Source organism: Talaromyces rugulosus, chromosome V (genome assembly GCF_013368755.1).
Source record: "Talaromyces rugulosus chromosome V, complete sequence".
NCBI classification, from domain to species: domain Eukaryota; kingdom Fungi; phylum Ascomycota; class Eurotiomycetes; order Eurotiales; family Trichocomaceae; genus Talaromyces; species Talaromyces rugulosus.
This window is the reverse complement of record NC_049565.1, coordinates 585,790-598,786: the sequence shown is the minus strand read 5'-3', so window position 1 is coordinate 598,786 and position 12,997 is coordinate 585,790. Positions and strand designations below refer to the sequence as shown.

General features: G+C 45.6%; 3 protein-coding genes across 3 annotated transcripts; 1 reads left to right on the top strand and 2 right to left on the bottom strand.

Annotated features, from left to right (window-relative positions):
• Positions 1 to 272: 272 nt before the first annotated feature.
• Positions 273 to 1,610, top strand: TRUGW13939_08766 (uncharacterized protein; the record flags this gene model as incomplete). Its single annotated transcript, XM_035491895.1, has 1 exon — positions 273 to 1,610. One exon carries the CDS (start codon positions 273 to 275, stop codon positions 1,608 to 1,610), a length of 1,338 nt encoding a protein of 445 aa, XP_035347788.1.
• Positions 1,611 to 5,340: 3,730 nt separating this feature from the next.
• Positions 5,341 to 7,602, bottom strand: TRUGW13939_08765 (uncharacterized protein; the record flags this gene model as incomplete). Its single annotated transcript, XM_035491894.1, has 4 exons — positions 5,341 to 6,627; positions 6,686 to 7,239; positions 7,307 to 7,413; positions 7,472 to 7,602. The coding sequence occupies 4 exons, from the start codon at positions 7,600 to 7,602 to the stop codon at positions 5,341 to 5,343; spliced, it is 2,079 nt and encodes a 692-aa protein (XP_035347787.1).
• A 2,539-nt stretch (positions 7,603 to 10,141) lies between these two features.
• On the bottom strand, positions 10,142 to 12,142 carry TRUGW13939_08764 (uncharacterized protein; the record flags this gene model as incomplete). The annotated part of the gene is made up of 2 exons (XM_035491893.1): positions 10,142 to 10,937; positions 11,367 to 12,142. 2 exons carry the CDS (start codon positions 12,140 to 12,142, stop codon positions 10,142 to 10,144), a joined length of 1,572 nt encoding a protein of 523 aa, XP_035347786.1.
• Between the last annotated feature and the right edge of the window lie 855 nt (positions 12,143 to 12,997).

Here is a 12,997-nt window from a genome sequence, read left to right as displayed (position 1 = left end):
GCATAAATCACTTCTCTAGATAGACCTTTCATAGCGGCGATAGTATAGAAGCTAGCTAAATCAGGTTAATGAGGACTACTACGTTAGCTGACATTAGAAAAGGTCTATAAAGAGAGTGTGTGGTCCTGCACTCGTCCTCTTCCTTCTTCTTCCTCCTCCTCCTTTACTGCCGCCTTACGTAAGAAAACTGCCCTAACCTAACCCTAACCAAGAGCAAAACAAACTAGCGTTATTTGCGTCTCAACCCAGTCTACCCAAAAATAAACCTGAAAATGGCAAACACGGCGCCAGTTTTAACTGTTCAAGACTTCTTTGACGGCAACCCGGACGTACTCTTCGTCCGCTTCGTTGTCGTGGACCACGGGTCGGTGCTCCGCGTGTCGGTCATGCCCAGAAAGGCCACGCTCCAAGTGGCTGCCGACGGGTCCTTCAACACGAACATGTCTGTGTTCGCCGTGGGAATCACGGTATTCGACACGGCAAATATGCAGGCGCTCCAGGTTGGCGTCGACAAGATCGTGCCGGACTGGACCACGTTGAAAGTGTGCTCCTTCTATCCGAGCCACGCCATCGTCATGTGCGCTGTCCGAGAAGCAGGCAAAGCGGAAGCAAGTGACAACGATGATGGCGGATTCGGCCTGTGTCCGAGGAGCATCCTGGCGAAGCAGGTGCTCCACGCCCAGCAAGCTGTAGGCCAGGACATCCTGGTCGGCCTGGAGATCGAGTTCCTCTTGTACAAGCCGGGTACCAGCGATTTCACGCGGCCGGCGACAGCCCACGCGAACTTCAACTCGACCTTCCTGTACGACGATGCTCTGACCAGGGTGCTCGACGACATCGCCCAGACGCTAGCGAAGGCCGACATTGACATCCTCAAGTACCACCCCGAGGGTATGGGCCCCGGCATCTTCGAGATCGCCTTGCCCCCGTACGGGCCTCTGCAGGCCGCAGACACCGCCATCTACTGCCGTGAGACCATCAAGACGGTGGCGCGGCGCCACGGGTACGAGGCGACCATGTGCCCGTTCCCGTTCGAGCAGGGCAATGTATATCAGTGTCTGCAGGCCAGCGTTTCGGTCTCAGACCCGGCGGCTGCCGACTATTTCCTCTCTGGCGTTCTGGGCAGTCTAGCCGGTGTCGGGGCCTTTGCCATGCCAAGTGTGCTCCAGAGTGACCAACGCCTCGCCTGCACCGCAAGCAGACAGCTGGCGAGCTGGGGGTACGACAACAAGTCGTGCGCGGTGCGCGAGCGGCGGCCAGGCCTGTGGGAGATGCGCTTCTCGGACGCGGCCATGAATCCGTACCTAACCTTTGCGGCTATGATCGCGGCCGGCGTCGCCGGCATCGAGAGCCGGAGGGAGCTAACGGTGAAGCCAGTGCCGCACATGTTGGACCCGCTCAAGGTCTCCAAGGACGAGCTGGGAATCACAGACTCCATCCCGGCTTCGCTGGAGGATCGGCTGGCGCGGCTTGCGGACGATAATGTCTTGAAAGCAGCTTTGGGTTCGCGGGTGCTGAACGAGTTTGTGAGATTGAAGAGGTCCGAAATTGAGATTGCGAGCGGAATGACAGTGACCGAGATCAATGAACGGCTCAGACTAATCTTTTAGTCCTCTGATCCATTTATTAGTGAACTCTTTCACTCGTTCTAGCCGGTAACAGTTCCTTCCAAGCTTGATCTGAAATTATGCCTGTATCAGGAATTTCTCTTCAATTTAGCTTCATACTCGCGAATAGTTAGACATTGTGTTAAAAGTTCACGTTGATTACGTTATTGATCGTCAATGATTTTTTGGGTTATTTTTGTATGGGAGGCCTGAAGCGATTCGCTGTCATGGGATAGAAAGAGAGTATAGCCGCAGGTAGACTCAAACGCTACATATAGATCTCACATGCTATGTTTCTATTAGTGCACGGTTAGGGCTAAGCGACTGGCAGGCTGGTCCGAAATGGAAAGCTGATCCAAACACGTGGCGGCAGGAATCCGGTCAGTCTGGACCGGATCGTGTATGATGTCCGCGTATGTCTAGGCCTTTACGACACAGTTTAGAATTGAAGCTATTCGCACTTTCCAGTACCGGTACATCACCTTTAGCTTACGTCATATGACAATGTTTTGATACACATTTTTACTATCTGGATGCAATTCATTGAAACTCGAGAACATCCAAAAGAATAGATCATATGGCCTGCGCTACTATGTAGATGTCTACTAGTGGCTTCGCGTTAGGGCTATTACCCTATCTGGTAATAGTTACGCCAATGTAGATGGTGTCAGTCCTGCGCGCCTGGTTCGCTTCCTTGTCAGTCTCATGTCAACACCTGATCACAAATGTAAACCTTTCGATCTTAAGTTTTGTTGCTCCCTTTTACCTGCAATCTGGTTGTGTATAGCAAATCTCAATTCTCTTACAATTTTGAATATGTAAAGGTACACCAGCGCCGATAATATTAGGCATGTCATAACAGCGATCATGATGCAGATCATGACAAGAATAGCTTCAATGTCTACGAAAGGAAAACGAGGATGAAAGGTTGACTTGAAGTTATCAAAGGAAACATGATTAAGTCTATGCCGTTTGTAGCAGTCCGCGTTACAACGTGTAACTTAACTTTATTGTCCCTGGTTTCACTGGGTCTAGCCTCTCTGGCAAATATAAAATCAGATCAAAAGTTTAAGACTAGCCCTCGGGTGTGGAATAATACGTACAAAACACGAAATGACATTTCGCGTGCGACTGTACCGTGTCAATCTCAATTTAAATTTTCTATGCCGACTTCCGTGTCTTGATGAAATATGAGCAAAAATATTAAAATCAGTACCGGTGCGTATTGGTACATCGCTTTAGCTTCTTCATGCTTCCCCTGGCCGAAAGAGATGTTGCTCAGTTCATTAATTGCTCAGTTCATTAACAGTGACTAGCGTGTGAGGATGCTTAGGCCCTAGCGATTTCTTGCATCCTTTCAGCACCCGTCGAAGCATAGGTTCGGCTTTATCATATTTCCCCTGCATGCTAAGGACAAATGCTAAGTTGTTGAGACTGGTCACTGGTCAACGTGGATAAGTGGTTAACTCCCAGAACTTTCTCCAGTCCTTGTAGTGAACTCCGATACATCTTTCTGATATATACTACAACAAAAGGAGAGAAGAATTTTCTTTTTATTATACTTTATTATTAGGGAAGGTAAATATAACATAGTAAATTATAGAGTAGTGCTTCTATATATTTTTAGTCGAGATATGGCTATCTTACTCTACATAATTCCTTAATTAGTTAAGGAGATAGCATCAAGTAAGAGTTAACGAGTCAGCCAAAAGAAACATTCTAGAAAGTAGAGATCATTTCCCACCGAGAAGCATACAACTGGGGTTCTACCAGCGCTCATGATCTTCGACCACACCTGCTCTTACCCTAGTTCAACGGAGTCAAATGAACCTCTTGATCAAGAGCCGGGTAATGATTATACCCATGATACAATTCGTCAATTTAATCAATTTAATTTCCATCTGTCTCTTGCTCTTATCTATAACAACATCCCGTGGCCCTTCCGTCTCCTATTCCCGATGATCGGTTTCATCCATAGGTCCCCCGATCCTCTGTAGAATAGCCAGCAGGATCGCATGTGGGAATTGACAGTCAAGTTTCCTCGACACAAATTCTGCCAAGTCCAATGGCGCCCTGCCGCCGGAGTACATGCTTCCACGAGCAATGTCTTTTCTTCTCAGGAGGATTCTGATATAGTCCAGATTATCGCTCATGATTGCATGATAAATATCAGCCACTTATTACCAGTTAATAGCATGTATTTTAATCCTATCCTCCATCAATAGTAACTCCACAAGTTTGGAGTGTTAGTTTTCAAAGACATAAGTCAACAGACTTTTTCTGTAGTGATCCTTGATATTCATGTTTACTTTTAGTTCAACTAAAAGTAACTTTAATATCCACTCTACACTGCCTTTGATGGATCAACTGACTATATAAAGTGCCGTTTGTCCTCGGTTGTCCGTCATGTTGATATCAGTTCCTCTTTCTCTAAGAAGATATCTCACAGCCATCCAATGCCCATAATGTGCTGCGCAAGACAGAGGTGATTTCCGTCTCCATTCCGCTGATTCACATCGGCACCACACTGGATCAACCTATATAACAAATATGTGCGGGCTCAGCGTCACGCCACTCTATGCTCAGCCTGGTAGCATCTTTTTCAGTACAGTAGCGTCAATAACCTGTAACTTTGGTTGATGACAACCAGGCATTGAAATCTGGCTCTTAGTTGGCCGTACAGTGGTCCGCATCAGGTACAGACAGATTCGAAACTTGCTTCATGATTTACACATACTCTTCTTTATTTTGCCCTACTATCTAGGTAACAGTTGTTTCACGCCAACCTATATATAGCTAGACTGTATTTTATCAGTCATTGTAATACAGATAAAAACCAATAATTTCTTAAGGTCTTAAGGAACTGCGCGTAATTATGTGACATATAAAACACCACCTAGCTATAGAGATTGATATGAAACAACTGCTGCCTAGATAGTCGGACAAAATAAAGAAAGATATGTGTAAAAACTGAAGGAGGTTTCGAATCTGTCTTTATAGCATGTTCAGCATCTGAACGTAACGTGTTGTCCACGCTTTCCAACCCGACAATGGGTTTATCCAGTACGGTAGAATTACTTGTGCCAACAGGCGGTTCGACCGAAATCACGTCAGTTCTGATTGTGGAATCTAGTCATTAAATAGTCAGCCAATAAAACTGGGATTGCGATGAAGCAGAACAAGATGACAAGAAACAACCTGATCTCGGCTCCTTTTCACCAACGCCAGGGTCATCCATAGCAAAAAGTGTACGTAGGAACGGTCAAATGTGGTGAAAAAGTATCGGCGCGACGCCGATCCTCCGGCGGCGGGTAGTCTAGTTGTCGGAATTTAATAGTCTAGAATACAAACAAGGATAATTTTATTGAGGTCTGAAAGGTCTGAAACTAAATATATGAAAACAACAGCAAATTTATACACAAAACATGCGTAATTTCTGACTAGATCTTCAAGTTGATTTGTAGGATCTGTTTGACCTGTCTGATTTGTATGATTAGGTGTTGAATATAAGCAATAAAAACCGTGACTGGCCAGTTTTGGATTAGTAAGGTGAGCACTTTCCGACATCAATTTCACTGTAATAATCGTGAAATAATAGGATATGAAACTACATGTGCTAATCGCGGTCTAATCAGCTTTTGATATACAATTATCATGCGGGTTAAAAATTGAGCTTTGAAATCAATATAGAGCGTCCGTAAGTGACCAACTCGGTTTTGGATTTTGGATTACGCTAGTGTACCCCATTCGTCCTGCTTTTCTCGTTTTCGGAGGCCAATATGCCTTTTTCAACGAGAGTCAGTAATTCGTCATATATGGAATGATCCTCAATGCTGTCGTGAATGATTGAGATCCATCCTCCAATTGTTTTCTTGGGTCGCCCGCGCAGCGTGTTGTTGTCAGCAGTAGGGTGCTCGACAAAGCCCTCGTGGAAGGGAACACCGAGCTTATTTCGTACGAATTCGTATAATACCCCCGACCCATTTCCCAAATATTGTGCAGTGGGTGGTGCATCTGCAAAAGTTTTGTATGTTGTCTTCCAAGTCTCAGAAACCGCACTTGTAGTCTGTTCCTTCCACTCAACAACCTCTGCCACTGCTCCTTTTGCATGGGCGACAACAATGGGCACAGCTGAGCTGACTAGCAATTCACAACGGACCTGAAGATCTGATTTGCTTGAAGCTGCCCATGCTGTATCCGTATGAGTCTTCAAGGCAACAAGTAAGGAGTCTAATTGTTGGCTATCCAAGGTTGTAGAGAAAAGGCTCGTAGTAACGAAAGCGATGGATTTAACAGCTTCCGTCAAAAACTTTGTATGGAGACATCGGAGGTCCAGCGCCTGGCAAACAACATAGACACTGCATGCGCTCATTTTGGTCAAGATATCAATAGCGTCAAAGCTCATACGTGCGGAAGCGAGGGCCATTGAGTTGATAGATTGGTTATGCATCTCTGCAGACTGCACATGGGAACTTAGTGGATTGGCGAGATAAGAAAGTTCAGCCATATAGGCAGCCATGTTGATGTCCACTCCTTTCATTGTGAACGAAAGGCTCGGATCATCTGCAGCCAGATTCGCCGGTAAGCCCCCACTGAGATTAGGGTCAATCATTTCAGAGCTCTGTGCAAAGAGAATCCGACCGAACATTTGCAAAGCCAGACGGACCTTTTCCATGGCCGATGTTACAGTTGCGGCCTGAAAGTTGCAGCCGTAGTAAATCTCATTAGCCTCGCTGTCAACGAGTGGGTTGTCGCAGGAAGAATTAAGCTCAATGCTAATCTGTTGATCTGCAAGTAACAAATCCTCCAGTTGGGGACCGATCCATTGAGGAGCACTTCTAAGAGAATAGCGGTCCTGCACGAGGTCTTCGCGTCTTCGGTTCTTGGGCTCCAGAACATCTCTAGACAAATGGGATCCACGGAGAAAGTAGTAAATGTTGCGAGCGGACTCGATCTGACCTGGGTGAGGTCGTGTTTGCGCTATGAAAGGGTGGAAACTCTCTGAGCTACCTCGCAATGCCTATTTATATCATTTTGCGTCAGCTTAATACTTTTGAGGTGACTCGATTTGTACGTACTTCGACAGCTCCACCTGTCAAAAATTGGGTGAGCAGTGCCAGAAAATGTGACTCGGCCACAACCAAGGCACCTAAACCAGCGGACGCAGATGTCCCATTTACTAAGCTCAAGCCCTCTTTCGGGCCGAGAGAAATCTTCTGTAGTCCAGCTTCCTCTAAGGCCAAGTGCGATGCTTGAACCTTGCCATTTTTTTCAAGCAAAATGTCTGGATTTCCCTCCAGACTGCCAGCAGCGTAGGCGAGGGGCATCAAATCACCCGATGCCGATACAGAACCCCGGAGGGGCACAATAGGCGTAAGTCGATGTTGAAGCAAGTCTGCCATTGCTTTTAGAGTAGGGATAGATACGGCTGAATGGCCCCTGAGCGTAGAGTTGCACCTCACGACCATTGCAGCCCGGACCCATCCCAGTGGTGTAGAATGCCCGGGGACCGCCAAGCCATCAGGAGAGCGGGAAAGAATTCCAGTCTGGGTGAGCTGCATCAGTGACTGTTGAAGTAAAATAACCTCGGTTGTGCGCGAATCCGCACTGCCTCCAAATCCGGTATTAACGCCTGTAATATAGGGTCAGCTTGTTTGGCTAAACCTGCAGACTGTATATCCTGTTCATAACTCGCATACCGTAAACATACCAACCCTTGGATAGATGATCGAATAGCACATCCGAACTACACTGTAAGAGTCGGTGGAGCTTTGGATCTTGAGAAAGATAAGGTATGCTGCTCTGTCTGAACAACATGTAAGTACAGAATTTCCATCCAGAGGGTATTTCTTTGGTTGTCATACTGCGCGGTAGCTACAACCTCAGCAATGTGCAAGTGTTGTCCGTCCAACTCATAACTGCCCTCATTTGTCCGTTGTCGTAAGAGCTTCCATAACTCGTGAACCTTAACCAGGTGATTGCTTTGGCTTGCCATCTCTTTCCGAATTATTTTTTTTGTTTTTTTTGATTGACGAATTTGCTGGGTACTTCGAACTTTTGACAATATCCTTAGTAGATCACAACTGTTTGTGGAACACACAGCGTTAAAATACCAATGTAGTTCTCGGTGCGGATTTTTTTAAAGAGTATTATATACTGAAGGAATGAGAAGGGAGTAAAACACGCGAGATTAGCCTGGGACCTTATAATAATTTGTCAATGGCCTTGGTGATCTGGGTTTATGTTACAATTGCCAAAGACAGTCCGAACTTTTGATGCTTTCTCCCTGACAGACCGACTATTTGCCATCTCAGACCCCAATGGCAAATCAGGTCAAAATCTGATCAGCGTAGGTTACATTATGTTATATTACGTCACTGTATAACACATAATTTAACTTATATTTGGAAAAACTTTGGCAATACTAGCGTCCATACGAACCCTCCCAACAGCCTAAGGATGGTACATGTAATACAGACAATACAGACATTAGATTGCTGATGATACCGTGTACTCATTACATACAGCGATCTACTGGAGCGTGGACTGAGACTTAGTGTGGAAGGGTGAGACCAGTATTCTCGGTTTATGCATCTGGCTCAAAACAACCTATACCAGTCTGAGCATAAGTCAATAGAGACTTTCAGCAAGCGACCCCAAGGAAAACTTAGTAGAAAATTTCCCCAAATAATAATCATATAAAAAAAATTAATTAAGGGCATTGAGACCTTCTATGACCGAGAGTATTACACGGCGCGGGAGTCGTAAGGACCTGAAACTTGATCTCCGCTATCTACACATCTACTTGCGTTATATTTATAATACTGTAAAGATTTTAGAATATTACTTAAAGTAGTACTTACATTTATTTATATAAATTTAGTATTAAGACTAAATTACCAGTAATATAGTTAGAATATTTATAATATAACTGCTGTTGGATTCTATAGTACACTTTGCCAAGTTAGGTTTACAAATGCGCAACTTAAAACCACAAACGGTACTAGTAGTATTCTTAATAAAGAATTCCTCACTATAAGTAACTGTTTCATATACACCGCCTGGCCAAATATTTGAATCCAAAGCTAAATTAGTAAAGTGGAAACGCCAAGCAATTATTTCTGGGCCTCGTAAATTACAATATGGGTTCTATGTTCCGCTGCTCGAGTGGAGTCTCGAGACCGGGTGGAGACGAAGGAAGCCAGGTAGTTGAAGCTTTCACCTCTGACCATGTCATGAAGTAATAAAATGTAACGATCTGCGGTGCGGTCACATGCCCAGTCTCGGTATATGTTGGGATATTATGATCAGTGCCCATACGTTGACTTGGTGGTTATATTTACGCGAAGTAATTTTACAGAGATGCATTTACGCACTTGTTGGATTAATAGAGGGGACGTTGTTCTGCCGAACGGGGGATAGTTAATTAGGGGTACGTATTGGCTTCTTTGTTCCGTCAACTATTCGTAAATTAGACCAAACTGGTCCTTAGTATTAATCCTTGTGTCTTTGGTAACATGAATAATGAGAACAAGCTGCATTGTATGCAGATCCCAGGCAGCAACAAGAACATCATCAACAACAACGAGAATATCAGAGGATACATAGGCAGCAATTGATTCTTCGTGTGCTACTCTCACAAAACTAGCAAATGCACACAGACGCTCTGACTATAAGAAGAAAATAAAGAGAGAGAGAAATCCAGAGACAATACCGCATGGCGCAGTGCTCGATCTGGGGCAATGGCTATGTGTCCAGCTGCTTGAGCGAGATTCTCCCGCCTTCGAGTTGTATAGCATCAGGATTGCTAATACTGGGCATGTATCATTTATACTCGCGAAAAGGAAACATACTGCGCAGACCCGAGTACATGACCGTCCTGTCACCGCTAGCTATAAAGTGTGTCTGCTCTTATTGAGTATGTTTATGGGCCGGAATGCCCTGGTGGATCAGACCTGTGTGAAGCTTTATTAGCAGTCGCCATCCAACGCATTTCTACTCTAAGGGAGTCAACGCGGTTTCACGAGGTTCTGAAAAATTTTCCAGAATTTGGATACCAGTTCTCCACTCTCATGATGGAAAGAGTTGTTCAGCTAGAAAAAGAAGTCTGGTAGGAACACCTCATTCCGCTAAATTGAACCATAAATCTGAATAAGGATTTTCATGCAGCAGAAAGCAAAGCATTATATCCAGTTATTCCGGAATCATTTCATACACCTTTCAAACCCCGAAACGGCACCTCAGGGATCGCTATTGCAATAACTGTAGGCAGGAATTTAACAGCAAAAGCAGTCTCCGGCAACACGACACTGATAAACACAGCTGGTGTACTGATTGTGCACAAAATTTCCGGTCGTCACAAAAAGCTCGAAACCACCGTATCCAGCGCCACGGTGGCTTTTGATTCATAGGTGATGAGGCGCAACGCTTTCTACGATCAACTCGTAGGCCATAGAAAAGCGAATAAGGGCCTGTCATATGAAGAGATAGCCTAGACATGATCGATCTCGTACCTCAGTATCAATGAACGTATTTCACAGAGACATTTTAATTCTCTTTGACCGACGCAGTGAAAACTTCGTGGCAGGGGCGGGGTCGGATTCGAGCAAGCGAGGGTCGATAGTCGCCATTTCAGCGCTGATGGAGGACGCTGGAGTGTCTATACCGGAATGGCGATCGGATTCCGAAAGATACTCTGAGTCATCAAGAGAAGAATGCTCACTGCGGCAGACAGGATGCCTTGCTGGAAGATGTTTTGGCTGGATCTTGATGTCATATGCGTGCACGTATAGACTATGGGCCAAAAAATCGGTGATTTCGGCGAACTTGGGAACATCACGGCAGACCTCCCAGGTGCAGCTGATTCCGCCGTGCGCATTGGCGAGGTGACAGTCGATGAGATGACGACGGAGAGAATCTTGTCGCTTAGGAGGAAATCTATGTGGAGGCGGATTGGAAGCTGAACGGCGCGATAGGCCGTAACAGATGATGCAAACATCCGTTGGACAGTCGAGAGTCTCCTCTTCGTGGATCCACGGCTCTTCCGATTTCTCTGACTCGTCACCATCGAAATTCCAGTTGACCCGATTACCCCGCCGATTTGGCTCACAGAGCTTACTGAGCGCAACCATATCTTTGGTCGTCTGGATACGTCTTGCAAGAAGCTTGTCGTCCTCAAAGTTCTCTGCCTCCGGCCCATAAAAATTCTCAAAAAGCCGTGCCCGCTCGGGGAAGATGTATTTAGGGATAGGTAGTTCCCACTTCTTATGGTCGGGACTGTCATCATCACTGTCCTCAGGGTCGGCCTGAGCAAGGAGTTGGTTAATCTGTCTGTCGACCTCGATGCAAACTCAAAAAACTAATTTGACGATCACATCATATCAATTATATATAATTAGAAAATTCTTTTCAGCATTCGCGCTCTGCTAACTCCAGAACAAAAAAGGTATGTTAAACTAATACAGTAGAATTAGCAAGCATGCACATGTATTCTTATACAACCCTAGTATGTAAAGATATTATAAACTGTTCAAAGTTGGATATTAAGTTTTCCTCATCTGTCGAAATAAACGGGCATCTATCGAAATCGACAGTAACACCATTCATCAACCACCGGCCTGTGATGTTCCACCGGGCTGGCCTTTCCGACCTCTTGCCGTTATCTTGCGGCCATTGTGGCTCTTGCCCCTTAAAATCTCCACGACTTGACTGTGCCTGTGTTTTCTCGCCAGCTTCCGTGCATTCCGAGATGATCTTAACCTTGGATCGTATTTTTCCTGAACTAGCAGTTGGACAATTTCAACGTAACCGCGACTTGCTGCGGACTCAAGCGGGGTTCTGCCGCACGGATAATATCCATTGGCCCCCTGCTGGAGGAGGAGCCCCACGGCCTTTATTTTCTCGGTTAGGCAGATATTTTCATGCAGAATAATCCAAGACACCCCTTGAGACAATATCTTCTGATGACGTTTGGGAGGTGTCATCAATAAAAAACACTCAATAGCTTTAGGCCCGCTTTCTAAAGCACCCGAAGGGACCATATGGCGTTCCATATATCTCCAGACGACGTTTTTGACTGCAGGGAAACAATCAATCATCATTTCAATGACTGAGACCACTCCGTATAACGCAATTTGGAAAACATCGAGTTGAAGGGAAATCATGTTGCCGCAGTGATAATTGTAACTGTCACTTGTCACGACAAAGCCATTTTTTATGAAGAGACTAACTGCCGCATGGTTTCTGGTAATAGCAGCGTATAACAGTGCGGGTCTGCCACCGATACGGATAATGCTGTATTCATACTTCTTTTTTTCGAATAACATGTTGAGGGTGTTGATTTCCATGTCTTCGACGCGACTGTATCTCGCAACTGCCCATCGGAAAACCGATTCTATGCCACCACATAGACGCACATATTCGGGGGGGACTTGTGAAAAGTGGCACGCTTGACAGAATGCATAGATATCCTCACGACACAGGAACTCGCAAATATTGAGACGTATTTCAGCTGGAAGGTCAATAAGTGCGTTCATTTTCAGGGTTGTGGCATCGATGGGTGTATCTGCGGATCCGGAGTTACTGGAAATGGGCTAATTTGCACTGGAGGAAGGAAAAGTACGGCTTATGGATAACTGATGAATCCATCAATGACTAACGTCATAGTGCTGGCCCCCCTCCCTTCTCTACCCCTGTGCAAGCCGGACTATTACCTTGCCCGGTTACGGTATCTTACCGGAAAACGGCACCAATCCGATCCCCCATATCACCTTCAGCACGTGAAGCTGCCCACAATCCAGAATGCTGCTGAAAGCATTGATGGGTTGGAACGGGATGACAACCACTAACCCCTTACCGGCCTGACCTGCCTTTTTCTGACCCTGATTCCTGAACTTAGCTGAGCACCTCGACCAATCTGACGTGGCCCCATACCACCCAGGCTCCGGTCAGACCAGGGTTATTACACCCGGGTCCAGATTATTGGTGACTGGGATAGTCCAGAGACGCCTTCCACGTCACCTTCAGCGGTAGAATCCGCTGCAACCGAGATTACGTGGAGATATGACAGAAATAGTATGACTCAATATAGGTATCTATTCTACGTTGGGCAAAATTTGTGGATAACGTTAACAATGATACCTCAATCAAGAGATATCGCTAGGAAAGCATGGATTGCTCGATGAAGCTCAGCAGTATGGATCCCATTTTACCTCCCTCCCGCAAGGCGCCCGAATTAACAACTGGGTTCTGTATCCGACCTCCCGGAAGTATATATATCTCCCATATATTTTTGGCTCAGTCCTCGTACAAGAAGTAAAATTTAAGATTCCCACCTATCAATTTCAATGAGAAGCAAGCTTCCCGATGAATTGGTTCTTCATATTTCTGAT